This window comes from Schizosaccharomyces osmophilus, chromosome 1 (genome assembly GCF_027921745.1).
Source record: "Schizosaccharomyces osmophilus chromosome 1, complete sequence".
NCBI lineage: Eukaryota > Fungi > Ascomycota > Schizosaccharomycetes > Schizosaccharomycetales > Schizosaccharomycetaceae > Schizosaccharomyces > Schizosaccharomyces osmophilus.
In genome coordinates this window covers 271,977-290,546 of record NC_079238.1, presented here as the reverse complement: position 1 = coordinate 290,546, position 18,570 = coordinate 271,977, and the positions used below count along the sequence as shown (strand labels likewise).

The 18,570-nt window shown below is 39.2% G+C and overlaps 10 protein-coding genes across 10 annotated transcripts; 6 read left to right on the top strand and 4 right to left on the bottom strand.

The window, feature by feature from the left end:
- Positions 1 to 39: 39 nt before the first annotated feature.
- On the bottom strand, positions 40 to 3,158 carry ade9 (C-1-tetrahydrofolatesynthase Ade9; the record flags this gene model as incomplete). Its single annotated transcript, XM_056178928.1, has 2 exons — positions 40 to 2,821; positions 3,019 to 3,158. The coding sequence occupies 2 exons, from the start codon at positions 3,156 to 3,158 to the stop codon at positions 40 to 42; spliced, it is 2,922 nt and encodes a 973-aa protein (XP_056037175.1).
- A 1,000-nt stretch (positions 3,159 to 4,158) lies between these two features.
- On the top strand, positions 4,159 to 4,863 carry mug178 (mitochondrial ribosomal protein subunit L51-b; the record flags this gene model as incomplete). Its single annotated transcript, XM_056178927.1, has 1 exon — positions 4,159 to 4,863. One exon carries the CDS (start codon positions 4,159 to 4,161, stop codon positions 4,861 to 4,863), a length of 705 nt encoding a protein of 234 aa, XP_056036983.1.
- A 580-nt stretch (positions 4,864 to 5,443) lies between these two features.
- On the top strand, positions 5,444 to 7,725 carry apl1 (AP-2 adaptor complex beta subunit Apl1; the record flags this gene model as incomplete). The annotated part of the gene is made up of 6 exons (XM_056178926.1): positions 5,444 to 5,491; positions 5,538 to 5,743; positions 5,784 to 5,829; positions 5,878 to 6,123; positions 6,162 to 6,280; positions 6,327 to 7,725. The coding sequence occupies 6 exons, from the start codon at positions 5,444 to 5,446 to the stop codon at positions 7,723 to 7,725; spliced, it is 2,064 nt and encodes a 687-aa protein (XP_056036982.1).
- A 192-nt stretch (positions 7,726 to 7,917) lies between these two features.
- On the bottom strand, positions 7,918 to 8,572 carry SOMG_00127 (60S ribosomal protein L13/L16; the record flags this gene model as incomplete). The annotated part of the gene is made up of 2 exons (XM_056178925.1): positions 7,918 to 8,470; positions 8,532 to 8,572. The coding sequence occupies 2 exons, from the start codon at positions 8,570 to 8,572 to the stop codon at positions 7,918 to 7,920; spliced, it is 594 nt and encodes a 197-aa protein (XP_056036984.1).
- Positions 8,573 to 9,141: 569 nt separating this feature from the next.
- mmf1 (mitochondrial matrix protein) lies at positions 9,142 to 9,633 on the top strand (the record flags this gene model as incomplete). Its single annotated transcript, XM_056178924.1, has 1 exon — positions 9,142 to 9,633. One exon carries the CDS (start codon positions 9,142 to 9,144, stop codon positions 9,631 to 9,633), a length of 492 nt encoding a protein of 163 aa, XP_056034964.1.
- Positions 9,634 to 10,166: 533 nt separating this feature from the next.
- On the top strand, positions 10,167 to 10,698 carry sbh1 (translocon beta subunit Sbh1; the record flags this gene model as incomplete). The annotated part of the gene is made up of 4 exons (XM_056178923.1): positions 10,167 to 10,181; positions 10,227 to 10,288; positions 10,352 to 10,483; positions 10,599 to 10,698. The coding sequence occupies 4 exons, from the start codon at positions 10,167 to 10,169 to the stop codon at positions 10,696 to 10,698; spliced, it is 309 nt and encodes a 102-aa protein (XP_056036985.1).
- A 408-nt stretch (positions 10,699 to 11,106) lies between these two features.
- Positions 11,107 to 14,331, bottom strand: syj1 (inositol-polyphosphate 5-phosphatase; the record flags this gene model as incomplete). The annotated part of the gene is made up of 1 exon (XM_056178922.1): positions 11,107 to 14,331. The coding sequence occupies one exon, from the start codon at positions 14,329 to 14,331 to the stop codon at positions 11,107 to 11,109; it is 3,225 nt and encodes a 1,074-aa protein (XP_056036453.1).
- A 1,209-nt stretch (positions 14,332 to 15,540) lies between these two features.
- liz1 (plasma membrane pantothenate transmembrane transporter Liz1) lies at positions 15,541 to 17,094 on the top strand (the record flags this gene model as incomplete). Its single annotated transcript, XM_056178921.1, has 1 exon — positions 15,541 to 17,094. One exon carries the CDS (start codon positions 15,541 to 15,543, stop codon positions 17,092 to 17,094), a length of 1,554 nt encoding a protein of 517 aa, XP_056036987.1.
- Positions 17,095 to 17,417: 323 nt separating this feature from the next.
- Positions 17,418 to 17,711, top strand: SOMG_00122 (Schizosaccharomyces specific protein; the record flags this gene model as incomplete). Its single annotated transcript, XM_056178920.1, has 1 exon — positions 17,418 to 17,711. The coding sequence occupies one exon, from the start codon at positions 17,418 to 17,420 to the stop codon at positions 17,709 to 17,711; it is 294 nt and encodes a 97-aa protein (XP_056036986.1).
- Positions 17,712 to 17,784: 73 nt separating this feature from the next.
- On the bottom strand, positions 17,785 to 18,183 carry fyv4 (mitochondrial ribosomal protein subunit S41; the record flags this gene model as incomplete). The annotated part of the gene is made up of 2 exons (XM_056178919.1): positions 17,785 to 18,026; positions 18,087 to 18,183. The coding sequence occupies 2 exons, from the start codon at positions 18,181 to 18,183 to the stop codon at positions 17,785 to 17,787; spliced, it is 339 nt and encodes a 112-aa protein (XP_056036989.1).
- Between the last annotated feature and the right edge of the window lie 387 nt (positions 18,184 to 18,570).

The following is an 18,570-nucleotide window of genomic DNA, read 5'->3' as shown; positions in this document are numbered from 1 at the left end:
TTAGTCTAACTCTGCCATTCCATCGTTGTGGTCCTTCATTTAAGAAAGACCCAAGATTTCACCATCGTCAGTCAAATTTATATTAAGATAAGCAGGAGCCGTAGGTAAACCAGGAATGGTTTGGATTTTAGCTGTTAAGGGATAGATAAACCCAGCTCCAGCATTCAAACGCATATCACGAATCGGTACGACGAAGTCTTTAGGAACGTTTAACAGCTTAGGGTCATGCGAAAGTGAATATTGAGTCTTAGCCATACAAATGGGTAAACGCTCGTATCCTTGACGCTTAAAATCCTTCATACGTCTTTCCGCCAAAGGACTAAACTCAACCCCTTTAGCACCGTACATCTCCTTCGCGATAGTTGTAATTTTTTCTTCGATCGGGGCCTTCGTATCATACAGAAACTTAAACCCACCTTCATTGGGGGTAGAGCAAGCTTTCATTACGGCTTCCGCCAAACCAATGGCTCCCTGACCACCCTTACTAAATTGGTAGGAAGGGATAGCGTCAACGGCTCCAGCATCGAGAGCTTCTTGACGAATAATTTCATATTCCTTGTTAGTATCGGTTCTAAAGCTATTAATTGCTATCACCACCGGGACGTTGAATTTTTGAGAATTTCGTATATGTTGAACCATATTCGCACAGCCTCTGCGAACAAGATCCAGATTCTCTAAGAGGTATTCATCGGGCAAAGGTGCACCGGGCTTAAGTTCTGGGCCACCACCATGAAGCTTAAGAGCTTTTACTGTGGCCACTAAAACTACTGCACTTGGTTTCAATCCTGAGCTTCTACATTTGATGTTGAAAAACTTTTCCATACCCATGTCAGAAGCAAAACCAGCCTCGGTGACAACATAACCAGCCTTATCAGCATTTTCAAAGGATTCTGTACCAGCTAGTTTAAGGCCAACTTTGTCAGCTATAGTGGAAGAAGCGCCAATACTGATGTTTGCAAACGGCCCGGCGTGTACCAAAACAGGTGTACCTTCCAGCGTCTGCATAAGGTTAGGTTTAATAGCATCTTTTAACAAGACAGCCATAGCTCCTGCTACACCAAGATCTCCAGCAGTTACCGGATCACCTTTTTTGTCATTGGCGATTACCATATTGGTTAAGCGGTGTCTCATATCTTTCAAATCATTTGAAAGAGCCAAAATTGACATACATTCACTGGCGACGGATATGTCAAAGGAAGTCTTCCGACTCCGTCCCTTTTCGGTGCAGGCTAAACCAAGTTCAATTTCTCTTAAAAAGCGATCGTTAACATCTAAGACACGATTGGAGGTAATAGTTTCAGGGTCAATATTTAGGCGAACAAATTTCTCCAACAATTCCTGACTGACATTTTCAAGTTCACTTGGGTCATGACCTAAATTATTGCAGATTTTGTTCCATCTTTGAAGCAAACCTTTAGGAATAACACGACGACCATCCTTTAAAGGTAGCAATCTTCTAATCAAAGCTGCATCACTTTGTGTGCTTTCATGAAACATCCTGGTTTCAAGAGCAGCAACTAAAAGGTTATTAGCAGCTGTAACGGCATGGATATCACCCGTCATATGCAAGTTAAAATCATCCATAGGAACAAATTGGGCATAACCACCACCAGCTGCTCCACCTTTAACGCCAAAGGTGGGGCCTTGGGAGGGTTGACGAACACAAGCAATACCCAGTTTACCTAAATGACCAATAGCTTGAACCAGTCCCGCAACTACGGTACTCTTTCCCTCCCCGAACGGTGTAGGAGTGATTCCACTGACAACAATATAGTGACCATCATTACGATGCTTCAATCGCTCATATAGTTTCATGTCAACTTTTGCCTTATAATGACCATATGTTTCGATTTCCGTTTCATGTATTCCCAATTCTTTAGCCACGGTGGTGATTTTCTTTAACTCTTGAGATTTTGTTATTTCAATATCAGAAGGAACAGGATCTTTCAGAGCTATTTCGTTGATGGAAACTTTACGTAAAATGCTTTTGTTTCTCAAGAGCTCAGCTGCTTTGACGGTATTACACATTAACATTGCAACAGTCATAGGACCGACACCGCCTGGAACAGGAGTAATGTAGCCAGCAACTTGAGAAACAGAAGGATAATGGACATCACCAACTAGTGTGCGCTTGCCATTATGGTGTATAGCATTAATTCCAACATCAATGACCACTGCACCCGGCTTAAGCCATTCTCCACGAACGAACTCTGGTTTGCCTAATGCAGCAACTAAGATATCTGCTTTTGCAATTTGCTCTGGTAGATTTTCCGTATGAGAATGACAAACGGTAACAGTAGCGTTTTCTTGACGAAGCAAGTAGCTTACGGGATTCCCGACAATATCGCTTCTCCCAAGGATGACTGCATTTTTACCGGCAATGGGAATGCTATACTGATGGAGCAACTCCATAACCCCCATGGGTGTGCAAGGAACATGGATGGGTGTTGACGTGTTTTTTGCAAGCATACCGATGTTCACAGCACCAAAACCATCAACATCTTTTTCAGCTAGAATGGATTCAGTAACGGTTTTCTCATTGAGGTGACGAGGAAGTGGTAATTGAACGAGAATTCCATGGACACTCTGGTCATTGTTTAACTTTCGTACTTCACGCAATAGGGTAGATTGGCTAATACTATCAGGAAATGCATAATGCTTGTATGCAATGCCAATTTTCTTGGCTGCCCTCTCTTTCATGCGGACGTATACGTTGGAATCTTCCCTCTTACCAACCTGAACGATTGCGAGGGAAGGATGATATTTTTCATCCATTCGTTTCAACCGTTCAACCTCTTCAGCAACAGAATTCTGCATTTTTCTATGTGAAAAGATTAATTACATCGAAAAAACAGATGTAAACTTCATAAAAGGTACGGAACATAGGATGAACGTTTAACATTCATAAATGAGACTCATCCACTCAAAGATCCCCATTTTAGGTCATGTTCAATCCTTTGCATGATAACCCAACCTTTTTCCCTATTTCTTTTCTCTTTTAAAAGTCAAAACACTTACCTAGACAATTGTTTTCCATCGAGAATGTTTGCTGCTTTCAAAAACGACGAATGGCTAAACAATCGCTCATTTATTTTTCTTTTTACTTGACTTGCATTTTTTAAAACAAGCCTACTCCAAAAAAGGTTTGAAACAATCATTTCGCCTTAAAAAGGCCGGCCAACTACAGTAAATGCACTCGTAAAAATAGGTCTCTGGGTACCACAGGTTTTAACCATCAAATTAGAGATGGTAATGATATAAAAGCATATAGTAAAAAAAACCAAAAAAAAGAGCATAAATAGCAAAACAGAAGAGAATTGAAAAAGGTAATGGCCATAACCTTTTCATTGCTCCATACTAAATGCTTCTTTTTAAGGTGTCTCAACTCGAATAGACGGTGGTTTATTTGCTTTATAGACAAATTGCTATTTGATTCTGATTATAGGAGTAGGTGTTTAAGCGTACATGTCCAATTCAAGTACCATACCGTTTGTCATGACTGTTCTACGATTTGAAAGTCGTTGTTCACGTTAAACTTACATACAATCTATATACGACCCCAATCGCCATATGCACTTTTTACAAATATAAAAAACGGAAGAGAAAGGCATTCAATTTCACACTCGTTCATCCAATTATAAACTTTCGTTTATAATTTCTAGCTAGTATTAAAGAATATACGCGTATTTCATGTTCCAAGGAGTAATTCATGAGTAAATAATCTCTTATAGAGTGTTGTCCAAAGAAGAAGTTGTCTTCCGCATTGTTTATTATGTTTTGGGAGTAAGTAACAATGTCCTCTGCATCGAACAGTATACTCGCATCTCTTCCTTTACCATCGTTCACTAGAAATCGTGGTTGAAAGGTGAGTGTTTTTATAAAGATTCACTTGGACATTTCTAGTTTCTGGTTGGTTGTTTGTGAATTAGTTTTAAATGTAGCGCTGGTTCGAAACGCGACTTGAGTAGTCGATCACATATTTCTAGTTCTTGGCATCGCTTTGCGCTTATCCTCCAGATAAACTTATATTTATTTGACCCAATTATTTTTATTTTATTTACCATTCTTTTTTGCTTTCCAGGAAGTGACGAAAAAGGATTTCTATTTTACCTTATATTGTTCCCCCTTTAATGCTTCATATTGAAATTAATCGTTAAAATGAAGTTTATCGACCTATTCCGAAACTCACGGGCTGTAACTTTGACTCGTATTATACCTGAAGACTTGACTGTAAAACCCGGGAATGCATGTTTCCCATCTCTGCAAGCGTTGACTGCAAAAAAATCACAACGGAATCGAGGCGATTGGGGTGTGAAGCGGAAATTTCCCATTTTCAGTACCCGACATATATCTGTTGACCAATTCGATACTCCCGAGAGTCAATGCTCCTTTTCCCCCAGCGACCGCTTTGTGCGGACGCTGAAACGTTTACAGGATCTGAACCTTCCGGTGACAAACAGAAAGGTTGAAGATTATGATAAATTTGCTCAGTTTTTCCTTCCTCAAAGCTTTCCATACAGCAACGCCTATCTTGCACAAAAACCCAACCTGCAGCGTGGTGCGCTTTACGCCAATATCCAACTGTTAGATTCGTCGTCCGAACAAGAGACCATGCGTTCTAAAATGAACACATTTATATCTACCAAAAACATACCGTTACCATTTTCTTACGGAAGATCAACTGCTTCCTCAAAGGAACTTATGTTCGGAGTAGCTGGTATCATCACTTCTACTGGTAGTACAAGAGATCCACGTCCCAATGATATGTCCTTCTATGTTCAGACATTAAGTGCGGATAAAGATGGTCGGATTATTCCGAGTTTAAACAGGAAAAATAAAATGCTTCAAGCGGATGTGTTTTGAGAGCTATGTATATCTTGTCAAGGAAGCCTATGCTACCTAGACGTCGCCAATGGACAGCTTTCCCTCTTAGACTGCTTTTTTCTCATCATCTCGACTTCTTAATTGCTCTTTCAATACCGGCTTGTCTACATTGTCCTCCAATGTCTTCCTGGCCATGGAACTTTATATTGCAAACTGGGTGTTGATTCAGCGTACTGTCTACTCTCTCATTTCATGCTATGCAAAGCCTTTCTCACATCGAATATCTGAATACTCAATTTTGTTATTATTTTAGTTATCTAGTTTGCAGATTTGGGATATTTTCTTCTCTCATTTTTGGCTAAGAGCCTTGAGTACTATAAATATATATACACGTGCTTAAAAAACGTATCTCGCATTCTGCTAGAATAATCTAATTTACACCTTGATGAAAACGTAACTTGCGAGCGAACTCGTTGAAGCTATTAAAGAGAGACGTATGGAATTTTACTTGTGTATTAGTATTAACATTCCTTTCCTCATTATTAACAAGTCTAGACGCTGAAGTCGTAAGCCGCTCTGCAATTGCTACAATCTTCTACTGAGTACTCATACATTGAACATGGTCAGCGTAGGGCTTCCTTCGGGGAACTCTTCCCATTCTGAGTCTGTAAGACAAAGATTTATTAAAAAAGTTTTTATTAATGATTGAAAAGTCAGAGGTTTCTGAATTGGAGGCTATTCTTCGAGTTGATTCCAAAGACAAGTCTGGCAAGAAGATTAATGCAATGAAAAAAATAATAGCGAATATGTCGATGGGTTATAATATGATTTCTCTTTTTCCTGCTATAATAAACTGCATGGAAACCAGCAATGTTGATTTGAAGAAATTGTGTTACCTTTTTCTGAAAAGTTTCGCAAGGTTCGTACTTCCTCATTTCTGACTTACTTACAGTAAACAGCATAAATCCTTCCGAAGCGACAAAAGCAATTCCGGTGGTACTCAAAGTAAGTTACCTCGTTTCACATAATAAGGGAACTAATGATTCATCATAGGGTGTACATTCTTCGAACCCGGTCTTACGTGATTTTTCTTTGAAAACTTTGACTTCAGTTCATATTAAAAATTTTTGGGTTGCTTCGCTTGATCCAGTTATTCGATTACTGGATGATATCGATCCCTATGTGCGAAAAACAGCCGTTATGGGAGTTGCCAGACTCTATTCTTATGACCGAAAGATAGTTGAATCGTCAGGATTAATAAAAAATTTAAGAGAAATGCTAAATGATGAGTCTTCTCTTGTAAGTCGGGTGTTTTCGTCTTTTGCTGACATGAATAGGTTGTTACAAATGCTTTAGCCGTCCTTATTTCTATCGTTCAGTCTTCAGATGTCTTTAAGCTTACTCTCACTAAAGAGGTTACATCAAAAATAGTGGACTGCTTGAATGATTGCACAGAGTAAGTTTCGCTTACAACCTCATATGATATTGACAGACTTAACTAGATGGCTACAAACCATTATTTTCGATTCTCTTATATATTATGTTCCACAACAGCCTGGAGAAGCCGAAAGCTTTGCTGAACGGATATCACCTTGGCTTCAGCATGGAAACACAGCAGTTTGCATGGGGACTATAAAAGCAACACTTTACTATATAAATTATATGACTGATGAGGTTCTTATTAAAGATCATCTTAGAAAGGTTGTTCCACCTTTGGTAACTTTATTAGCTAGGAAACCTTCAGCGACTCAATATGTTCTTTTACGCAATGTGGAAATAATACTGGACGCATATCCAGAGATTTTTCAGTCAGATTTACATTTTTTCTTTTGTCATTTTGATGATCCTGCAAATGTTAAACTAGAAAAATTCAGTATATTGTCGAAACTAGCAAATGAGGAGAATCTTGATCATATTCTACCAGAGTTCATGGAATATGCTTCAGAGGTTGACATTGAATTGTCAAGAAAATCTGTTCGGTATATAGGTCATTTGGCTGTAAAGATTGAAAGCCGAGCAGATGACTGTGTTGACTGTCTTGTTAAATTAATTGATACAAAAATATCCTATGTGGTACAAGAGGCTGTGATCGTCAGTAGGGATATATTAAGAAAATATCCTTCTCGTTATAAACACTTGCTTTCCATTTTATTGAAGAATATGGAGTTTTTCGATGAGGCAGAAGCAAAGTCAGCTTTTATATGGTTACTTGGTCACTATGCTGAGTCAATTGAAGACTCGCGCATGTTAATGGGGGAGTACGTAGAAGGGTTCTTATATGAACCTTTAGAATTGCAGTTGACTATATTGACGGCGGCTACCAAGCTATTTCTGAAGATGCCTGCTGCTGGTTTAGAAATGGTCACCAAAGTTTTGCAACTATGTACTGAGGAAATACAAGATCCGGATTTGCGCGACCGAGGCATCATATATTCTCGAATGCTATCAACAAATCCAGATTTCGCAAGGAAGGTAATTTTGACGAATGCACCTCCGGTGGATGTGGAAGCCAACGCATATGACCCAGAAATGAGTGAGCAGCTTTTACTAAACGTAGGTACTCTTGCGTCTGTTTATCATAAGCCACCTAATCGGTTTGCACGGGGCTATTTCCCTCAATATTTAGAACCAAGCCCTGTTTTACGAGAGAAAGCCAATTCAGCTGTAAATTCCGCCGACGATCTACAATTGGATTATGACCTACCCTCGTCAGGAAATATGACTGAAGATTACGCATCGAAAAGCGAAAGCAATGTTGATTCTGGAGAACTGTGGAGTCAAACGCCTGTTAGTGAACATGGACCAACTCCACAAACCGAATATGTGTCAAATATTCAGTTCTTGGCAGAAATGGAAAACCAAGATGTACCTATGATTTCTAAAGATTTAATGAATTATTAGTGAGGATTTACATAGTCTCAAATGATGGAAAATAGAAAAACAGCATATTTGGGAAAATGAGCAGATAGGAGTTACAAATTTATGAATTACTGATTGAATGTATACGAAAGAGAGTAATTACAAAACGAGGTTCAAGCTACCATATAAATTCAATGACATCTTCTTATATTATTTAAAAAGTAATCAAGGAAGTTAGTATCCATAGGAAGCAAGCTTTTGGTTTATAGAAGAAGCAGACTTGGCAGCAGCAACCTTCTTTTGCTTGGAGTGCTTGGCTTGGTAGAAAGCAGCGCTCTTAACCTTTCTGCGTTCTTCCAACTTGGAAACAACGTCGGCGTACTTCCAGCCAACCTCAGAGGAGAGACGGCCAACAGTGCAGTATTTACGGCCAGGCTTAAGACGCAAGACACGGAGGGCAGCAGGGACAACAACACGCTTTTGCTTGTCGAAAGGAGGGGGAACACCTTCAACAGCTTGCAAGTGTTCCAAAGCAGCTTGACCGCGGGGGCTCTTGTGGGGAAGCATACCACGAACAGCCTTTTGGAAGATGCGAGAAGGAGCACGGAAGTGGAAAGCACCACGAGTAGGGTTGTAACGGCAAGACTTGCGCAAGTAGGCGAGGTACTTAAGCTTGTTACGGAAGAAGCTGCCAGAGATGTTTAATTCTTCACAACGGACAACGACGACTTTTTGACCCGACAAAAGTTGCTTAGCAACAACAGAAGCTAAACGGCCCATAAGATGGCTATAAAAATGCATTAGTAACTTTTGTTTAATTGAAAGAATGAAATTATAAATAAGCATACCCCTTGGCATCAATGACAACTACTTTTTGAAACTCTGACATGTTTCGTCGTGTCCTACGGGCAACATTGCAGACGCGTTGGTTTGTTTTGATTTCCCGTGACTGTTTTATTGGACCCAAAGTCTGTCTACTCGCGTAAATCAAGCTTATACTGTAGCGAAAGGATCAGCGTAACCATGAAACAGAACAGACGAAACAAGAAAACTAGAGGTGGTGGAATAAAAGATTTGCTACAGATTTCATGTTAAAGGAATAGAGAAAAAGGACCCTTTTCTTTTGAAAACGAAACAAAAGGAAAAACCGAAAAATTTCTTCAACTTGAAATAACGAAGCGTAGCAAATAACCTTAGAAAACAAACTTCTGAATTTGGTCTTGCTTCAAGATTCTTGGTTTAACTTTTCATTGTATTGTTGAGAGGCTTAACAAAGACAGTCTGCCATGTTTTAAATTCAACGCGCATCGAATATCTTCTGCCAGTTTAAGATCAGTGAATCACTGGAATCCCAATATACGTATAGCTCAAATTAACATACGTACGTTGGGATTCTGTATCTCGATTTGGTAATATATATGCAAACTCGGCAAAGAACCAGATTTTGGTCTTAGCAATATGCTTAGAAATTTGGCTAGACGATCTCTTACCCTCAGTCGCCCTCTTCTCACCAGATCGCTCAACGTCCCCAACCGAATCAGTTATCGCCCTAAGTTTGTATCGAACATGAGCACCAAAACCATCATCAATAGCCCCAAGCTTTCCAGCGCTGGCCCTTACAATCAAGCCATCAAGGCCAACGGAACCATCTATTGCTCTGGTCAAATCCCTGTCAAGGATGGAAAGGTTGTCGAAGGCTGTGTTGGCACTCAAACCCGACAATGCCTTTTGAACTTGCAAGATGTCTTACAAGAAGCTGGCTCTGGTTTAGAAAAGATTGTCAAGATCAACATCTTTTTGTCTGACATGAATGACTTTGCTACTGTCAACAAGGCTTATTCCGAAACACTTCCTGACCCTAAGCCCGCTCGTTCTTGCGTAGCTGTCAAGACTCTTCCCCTTGAAGCTCAAGGTGTCAGAATCGAAATTGAGTGCATTGCTGTCGAGTAAGCTGTTGCTCGATTTGCAACTAGTACTTGGAACATTTGTCCATCTGATGAGCACTTTTTCTATGCCTTATAAAGTTTTCAACAGATAGCTTTTTAATTTTATACTCTTTGCTTCCATAACAAGAACAGTACATAACTCGATCTCCTTTTCAACTGGGATCTTTCTTCTTTTTTGTAGACGCTACCACCTGTTAGTCCGTTTCAATCCATTGCATAGAGCAGTAGAAATAGTAAATCCAGATAACCCAGGGTTCCCACTTCTTTCACATTAGACGAGAGAACTTCATGAATACTCTTGTCTTTGGGCATTCGTCTATATCTCATAAGTATTCAACGCAATGAATTTTCATCCAACTCTACCCATTTCCTAATGTTTAAGTTTCGTTAACTATCCATACAAATCGCAAAACACAATACCGATATGTACCACTCCCTTGCACCCTAGTACAAACTACGCTCTAGTGCATTATTCTTTCATCTTGCTCCCTTCTGTAAAGATCATCAAAGTTGAATCCATAGCATACCACTATTTCCATGTCTTCCTCAAAAGTATGTTAAAATCAAATGTCTTTTTTTCCCATTCTTAACCTTTAGGCTTCTGGTATTGTAAAAAACGCTGGCTCCTCAGCCCCTGGTGGCCCCAAATCTCAAATTAGGTAGGCTTGAACAAATGCGGTTTCCCTGTTTCCTAAACAGATCTAACAATGTTGTTTTTTTAGACGTCGTGCTGCCGCTGAAAAGACCGCAAAGGATTCTAACACCGGTCCTGCTGGCCCTCGCGCTGCTGGTGCAGACGGCTCTACCCCTACCTTGTTGAAGTTGTATTCTGACGAGGCTACCGGCTTTAAAGTGTAAGTTATTTTTTCTTCATACTCATCCTAAGGAACCAAGTCTTTTATTTATGGTTTGTTTCCTCTAGGATGGAAATTGTGAAATAAGCAACATCCTTGACTCACACATACACAGTGATCCAGTGGTTGTCATGGTTCTTAGTGTTGGATTCATTGCTTCCGTCTTTGCCCTCCACATCGTTGCAAGAGTTTTGAAAAACTTTGCCTCTGAGTAATTCGTTTCTTGATAATTTATCCATCCATTAATCTTTCCTTTGGGCACAGAAGCATGGTCTTTAAACGAATTCCAGAACGTTTCTTCCCTATTCACCATTATACATAGATAGTTTTGAGCGTGTCGTCCGTTTCAATGAAGAATAATTCATGAATTGATGTTCTGCCTCCGGTACGTAATTTTCCAGCTATAAAATGAACTTTTTGTGAAGGATCATCAGTGTGTAAATGAATTCCAGTTGTAAGATGGTTTCTACAGTACTTCTTTGGATTTGATTTTATGCTTCTTTCAACTATAATACAATTAGACAGATTTATTCATACTTCAAAAATGAATGAGAAAAAAGAATTAATAAATAAATACAATGGTAGGTAATTTCAATATCTAACGGAAATTCTTATAAACATTTTTACACAAGCGGTTTCCAGGTCAGTTTGCTATCCTCAGGCGAAGACCCTAGCAGGTCTGGCTGAGGGGTATTCGTCGACTTCCTAGGAGGAGGAGTGGGCGGAATATTACTAGGTGAAGAACGTAGAGACGTAGAGTTTGAAGAAGAAGGATTCGACCTGGGAGGTAGCGCTGGCTTCGTTCGTGGAGCTGCTAAAGACTCAGGCTTTGAGGGTTTCGTCGGTTTGGATAACGACTGCTGAGGAATTAAAGCGGGATGACTTGTATTCAAAGAATGTAAAGGATTCACGGATTGAGAGTTCACCGCTGGATGCTGCTCTTGTCTTTTCTCTAAAGTCAAAGCTTTTTCAGTTTTAACCCAGTCAGGTTTTTTGCTTGGAGTAAAAGGATTACAGGGGCGGTCTGGATTTAGTTGATAGTCATTTCCGGGTCGTGCTGCAATGGAACGAGCAGGTAAACCGTCTTCAAACCACCATTTTCTGTTGTCATCACTCGGCTTCTTGAGCTTATCCATGCCGTTAGCTGGCACATAAGGAATTAAATTGGGTTTTCCAGCAACAGAACCAGCAATGTCAATTAAGGTATACGAAGTGCTATTAGCATCCCGTACCTCAACCTTCCTTTGCATGTAAATTTCTTCAAAAAGTCGTTTCTTTTTTGCTTTGTCAATTTTGACAATGCTTGCATCGTAAGACGCATAAACAGGACGGTGGTCAGAAAAATATAAAGGAGCGGAATTATAGACAATTGGTTTTAACTCTCCTCGAAACAGTATCCGGTCGGTCCAAGCTGGGACGCGATGTTTATCTGAGGTATCATATATATCAGTGCCTATATCAAATTTATAAGTAGGAAGAAATGTAATAGGTAGCTCAGAAAAGAAAGGAAATACTTCGCCCATTAGCATTTGATTATTTAGTTGATCTTTTTCAAATAAACTATGCAGCTTTCCTTGTTCAATGCAGTAAATAGTGTCTTCATACGTTAACGAAATACGATAATTGAAATCTCCGAACCATACAACATAGTCATGATTGAATGTTGAGCGGCCTCGCTTAAATCTCAAGCCATTCGCAATGGTCTGGTAATCATGATTTCTTTCATCGTAATTTGTATGACCCGCTGCAAGATGAGAAGTAATAAAACAAATGCCGGTATCTTCAAAATCAAATCGAATAGCAACGGCTCCCTTGTTGCCGGAAACGCCTCCTAATCCCGTTTTCTTACTTGTTCCTTCTACATTTTTTATGCTTGGTAGGCAAGACTCTTTCACAAAGACTATCATGGCTGTACCAACTAACTGACCTGACCGCAACTGGACATACTTTGTGTCATCCTTGGCTCTGTTATTTAATATATGTTTTACACACGTTTCCCATTCACGCCTTTTTGCAGGATCAGCGTTTATTACCTGCTGGGGAGTTAGTTGGACGATTTCCTGAAAACCAACGACATAAATATCAGCCATGGGATTATCATCAGGGAAAAGCCACCTTTCCAGATCAGAAGTAGGATAGCATCCATTTAGGTTATAGCTTGCAACAAATATTGATATATTCTTTTGTTCCGAGAACTCATCTTCTCGCTTCTTTAGCTCATGATTAACATATTCATGAATAGGATCATATAAGATCACAGGATGTTGATCAATTAAACGGCCAAGTAATAAATCAATGGTTTCTTGTCTTCCTTTATCCTGAAAATTATTAATATACATGCGTCCCACGCTTTTAGACAAATCGTTTAAGGCACCTGTTAAACTCAATTTTCCTTTTCTAGTGAAACTAGACTTTAAAGCGCCGGTACCTGTGTAAATATGAGACAATGCATCACCGTTGTTTGCCCACAGTGTAGAGTGTATCTGCCAGAAATCATAACCCGCATTTTGTCGAGTGTGTATCATTACATTTTCTAAAATCATCCTAGAAATTAGATTTTGAATAACGTTGGTTCTGTCGAGGCAATCGAGGCAGTTTGTTCGAAAAGTGCCATCCTGTGTTAGAATTGCCTCTCCATTCCGCTTTTCTGAATAAAAGCTGAAAGATTCAACATCGCTGTAAAGCATAGGACGAATTTTATTTGCATCCTCAAACGAACGAATTAAGAAGTGGTAGTCAAATTCGGTGAGGTGAATTAATTCTTTTTCGGGGGAGAACTGGATATGCTGTCGCAGTCTGTCAGAAAGAGATCGTTCTCCAGAACCAGTGCCGAGCAAGTTGACAATGTGAACAGGACCATACTCTTTAATTATATCACTGAAATGCTTCTCAAAAGCGGCTCGAGTTGCTTCAAAAGAACGGGTGATGTCAATTTTCTGCCCAAACATCTGCACGCCTTCTTGTTCCCAAAAAATAGGAATACTTCCTCGCACTTGAACAAAGCTGACTGAATAATTCGGAGTATCAAGAATGGTTTCTGTTTCAACATAGTTGGCAACATTGCCATCGTCATCAACACCACGAGCAAGGAATCTTGTACCTGCACGGTAAGACGATAACCTTGATATGAGCGAAAGCCGTACATTTTGCATCCCCAGCTTGAAAGGTTCCGTACCGGAAAAGCCACGAATTACACAAGTATAGAAGCAGCATGAATCCATCACCTCTTTTTCGTCAGAATTCAAATGGGAACGAAACTTAAACAACTGACGGAGCATAAATTCATTCCACATAAACTGGTCATGCATAGTGTCTGACTGAATATCTGTATAAGCATGTGAAGTGCGCAACTGTAAACGAGAAGTAATATCGAAATCTAGGGAAAAATAAAAAGTTCCATTCGTTAAAAGTTTTCGTAGGCTTCCAAAAGGCTCTGAAGCATACTTGGATGCATCATACCCTGGAATTTCTGAATCGTACCCTTCTCCCGTGTCTAAAGAATTACCTTCTTGACGAATGTGATCCCAAGTGGAACGATTCACACTGTAAAAGCAAACCTCTGTAATACGAAAAATGCGTTCTCCTTCTCGAATACGAGCGACCTCGCTAGCTCCTGTAATAACGCATAAAAAGTTAGAGTTCTCAAGTTCAATGAGACCAAGTGTCCCGTAGATAGGGCGAGTAGAAATTCTTTGGAAACCATCTAGCCTTTTTTCGCTGAGAGATACAAACTCTGCTATACAAACGGACAACGAATTCTTGTTTTGAGGGACAGAATGAAAGACCAGAGCATAGTCTCTATTTGCGAGTGCCAGCGATCGAGGCTGTTCTCGCAGTAGACATTGCATCGTTTACTTTCCAAGCAGTTGAAATGATTTAGATCAATGAGAATCAATATAAGTGTGACTCGGAATCCCAGGCTAGTAAAGTGAAAAAGCAAATATCTTAGTGTTGACCTGTAATAGCTTAGGTAACATTATTATGATACCTGCAAATGTTGATGAAATTATCAAAGAATTATTCAATCCTAATTGCATGAATAAGTAAAATGAATCAAAATTAAAATGAACTTGCATTTAATTGAAAAAATATAAAGATAAAAAAGCATTACTGTGAAGCCTCAAATCAGTTTGCTATACTATGTAATGCGATTGGGAATTCGAAAATGCGAATCTTCATCAGTATGCTTGAAGCTACTTGATTTCTTTTCTGATTCTGTTCATTCTACTGTAGAGATCGAATTACTTCCAACCTAAGTGTGTAAAAACTTTTGTACGAGACAGATGATCTGGCTAGAAAAGGTTTTCCATTCCAATAGCATCGTTAGCAAATACCATTAATGGTACAGTACCGTATATCAATAGCCCTTACAATGCCTTTAATAGACTGACAATAAAGCGTTTCCTGAAACAGTTCATGGGTCAATTGTGTGGTAAAAACGATGATTTAGAAACGTATACTATTACTTTTTAGCATCAATGTAGCTATTTTTTATTTATATTGTCAAATGAAAGATAAAGTAAAATACAATAAACAAGGAATGATCCAGGTGCTAAGGCTCCATTCACTGCTACTTGAAAAGATCAGGGTTCTCGGACGTAATTTTTTACCTGTTAAATTTGGAAAGATTTATAAAAGCGTTATATCTTTCCTTCCTAAAGCTGCCGAACGGAAGGAAAAGCATCTTTCTACCTTTACAATCCCATTCCTTGGTCGGCCTGTTTGGATATAATAAATTAGCAACATATTACTTTAAACATTGTTTTTCATAAAGATCAAAGAAAAAAAATCGGAAACCAAAACAGTTACGTGTTAAATTTTCCAACTGCCAGAACACTTTCCATCCTTGAGATTGCTGCATACCCCTATGCAAATGGCATAGAAAGAAAAAAGGAAGTGTAGAACAAAAAGAGTTGAAGGTAAGCCAACCCTGGTACGCATCCTCAAAGTTTTCGAAGGTCGTGAGAAGTAAAATCTCTACATAGACGGATTTTAGTTTCGGTTCCTGAAAATAGAAGCTTTCAATTTTTGGAATTTTTTTGGAGCGTTTGGGTTGTATGAATATACGTTCTACAATGAATTATAGGAACATCTTTAGGAGTCAACCTGGTAATGAACGATCAAGGAGAGAGCGGGCCTTGGTCTTCAAAATAGACTGGTTTATATTGTCATATTGCTGTATTTCATATTTTATCAACTATCTTGATCGTTCTTCGATTAACAATGCTTACTTGAGTGGAATGAAAGAAGACTTAAAGATGTACGGAAATGAGCTGCAAGACATTAATGTAGTCTTTACTTGCGGCTACATTATCGGCCAAATACCTGGATCTTATGCAATGCAGAAAGTACCGGCAAGACATTGGTTCGCTGTTATGAACTTGATTTGGGGAGTTATGACCATACTTTCCTTTACTGTTCATTCGGTTTCCTCTATGATGGCTTTGCGCTTTTTTATGGCAGTTGCAGAAGCTTCCACATTTGCGGGTACTCATTACATTTTGGGTGCTTGGTACAAAGGAAGTGAAATTTACAAGAGGGCCGCGATATTTTCCATATCCGGTTTGATTGGAAGTATGTTTGCTGGATATTTGCAAACCGCCGTTCATTCTTCGTTGGATGGAGTATGCGGTATGGCAGGATGGCGATGGCTGTTTATAATTGATGGGTTGTTAACGATACCATTGGCATTTTATGGATACTTTTTGTTTCCAGACGTTCCCGAGACGACAAAGGCACCTTACTTCACGGAGGAAGAAAAGCAGCTTGCAGTAAAACGACTTCCTGCTCTTCCAAAGAAAAAGCCGTTAACCATGCAATCAATAATAACCATTTTCCGTTCTTGGCGCATCTATGGCTTGTCATTTCTTTGGCTGTTCAGTGGAGAAACCCAGGCTATTGCCGTCAATGTGCTGATGGGACAATGGATGAAAATCTCAGGAGAGTTTAGCGTTACCCAGATTAATAATTATCCTACAGTTATCACAGCAGTCGGCGTTGTCTCTACTATGGGAGCCAGCATCCTGTCAGATAAACTTAGTGGGCGTACTCGATGGCCGTTTGGTTTATTTTTGTTTTTTGTAACCGTGGTTTCTTCCTCTATACTTTTAGCATGGAACGTCCCTTATGGGCTCAAGTTCTTCGCATACTTTTTTTCGGGGTGTACGTATGCTGGACAAGCTGTTTGGTTTTCGTGGGCGAACGACGTCTGTCGTGGCAATGACCAAGAAAGAGGAGTTGTTATTTTCGTTATGAATATGGTACAAAACATTTGGCATGTATGGTGGGCGCCCGTTATGTATCCCAATACCGATACCCCAAGGTTTAAAAAAGGTTATATTGCCTTGCTGGTTGTCGGTGGATTAACTTTATTTTTTTCATGTATAGTAAGCTTCATGCAAAGGAGAGATCAACGTATACAGCGTACTCAACAAGATGCTAAAGAAGAGCAGAGCTCAACGTTTGCCGAATTGTCAGAGAACGGTGCGGTTAAACCAGAAATTTTTAATGCTGGCAAGGATAATGAGTCTTTTTTAGTTGAAGACTCCGGTCTGAAAACTCCTAACTCTGTACTTACGCGCCAAAGAGTTTTGAAACATAATGATATCTAAGATGATTGAATCCTCTATATTGCTTACATAATAATTTTAATTCTATTAATGCATATTCGGAATTATATTCCATAATTATTTCGGTTGTTTATTTTTCCTATGAAGCTCATACCGAGTTTATATACTATTCTCTGATGGTAAGGAAGAACGTTCTCTTTACCAAAGTAAAGCTCAATTCTGCAGAAGTGCTTGTATTATAAACAAACTGAACGTTGTCGAGTAATCCGGCAAATAATCATACAAACGCGATAGAAAGAAGAACTGATTCAGTCAAGAAAGCTCTTTAACGGTTTCGTTCGTTGTTCAGTGTTCTTCATTAAAATATGAACAATCAACAGCTTCAGGTAGAACTTGACAATGTACTATATGAATTTCGAGACGGCTTGCAGGAGCTGTCCAAGAAAGAGGACCATTTAAAGGTGGTTACGAACGAGCACGTACAAGCGACTTTGACATGGGAGAATGGAGAATGGTTGTGGGAAGAACAACAAGAAGAAGAGGTAGAATTGAAAAAACGTTTTCCTAGTAGTGAGTCTGCGTTGCTGACAATGTCGCCGTCATTCCAGCGATGGTTTCATGGTCAGCTTGCAAGTCGGCTTTCAAGCTTAGCCCAATAAACGAGAATCCTTACACTAGAAGCACCACCATAGAAGAGCTTTTTGTTTAATAAAGCAACTGCTGAGAGAATTGTTAAGAACGTCTCTCTCCTCCTTTCTTCTTTTTCATGGTTGGGTATGGTACAATATTGTAGCCCTGGATATACCGGTTACGTTGATTTGCAATGTACTTTCGTGTACGTACATCTAGTCCATCTTCTTTCATGTCTCTTGTGCTTTTGGTGAACAGTTCTTCCCAGTTCGTTATTTTTCCATCAATCTTTTGCTCAGTGTTACGGCCAATTCTTTGAAGAAACGTTTTTAAATCCGTTATACCTTATACATATTTGTTAGTGAATCCCATAGAAAAGAAATGTAAGCTTTCTCATGGCATACCATCTCTTGTCGAAGGAACGGAAGATGCTTGTCTACAAGCGACTCGAAAAAAATTGAAGCCGTTTGGTAATTTCAACAAAGAGCGTCCTGTATTCATTTTTTTTTATTTCTGTGACTATAAATTCAAGAAGTCAAAAGCACAAAAAGTAGTAAAGCAAAGCGGACTCTCTCAAACCAACAGATCTTTAAACCCGAGTTCTTTTATAGGCCTTTCAAGGTGATTCCAAAACAATAAGAAAAATCAAAAGAAAGAAAGAAATAATTTTTCTTTGTAATTCTCAAAGCAGACTCTAGCTACTAACCTATTTATGTCAGTTGGGATTTGGGAAGTAAGATGGCTACACTCATGTTCACTCTAATATCAAAAAGCAAGAGGTGTTGATACTGTAAGGATTGCTTTCATAAAAGTAAGTTTACTGGAGAAAAACAAAAGAATGATTTATTTATACGGAAATAGAAGGTTTTGAATGATTTACTCAAGCGC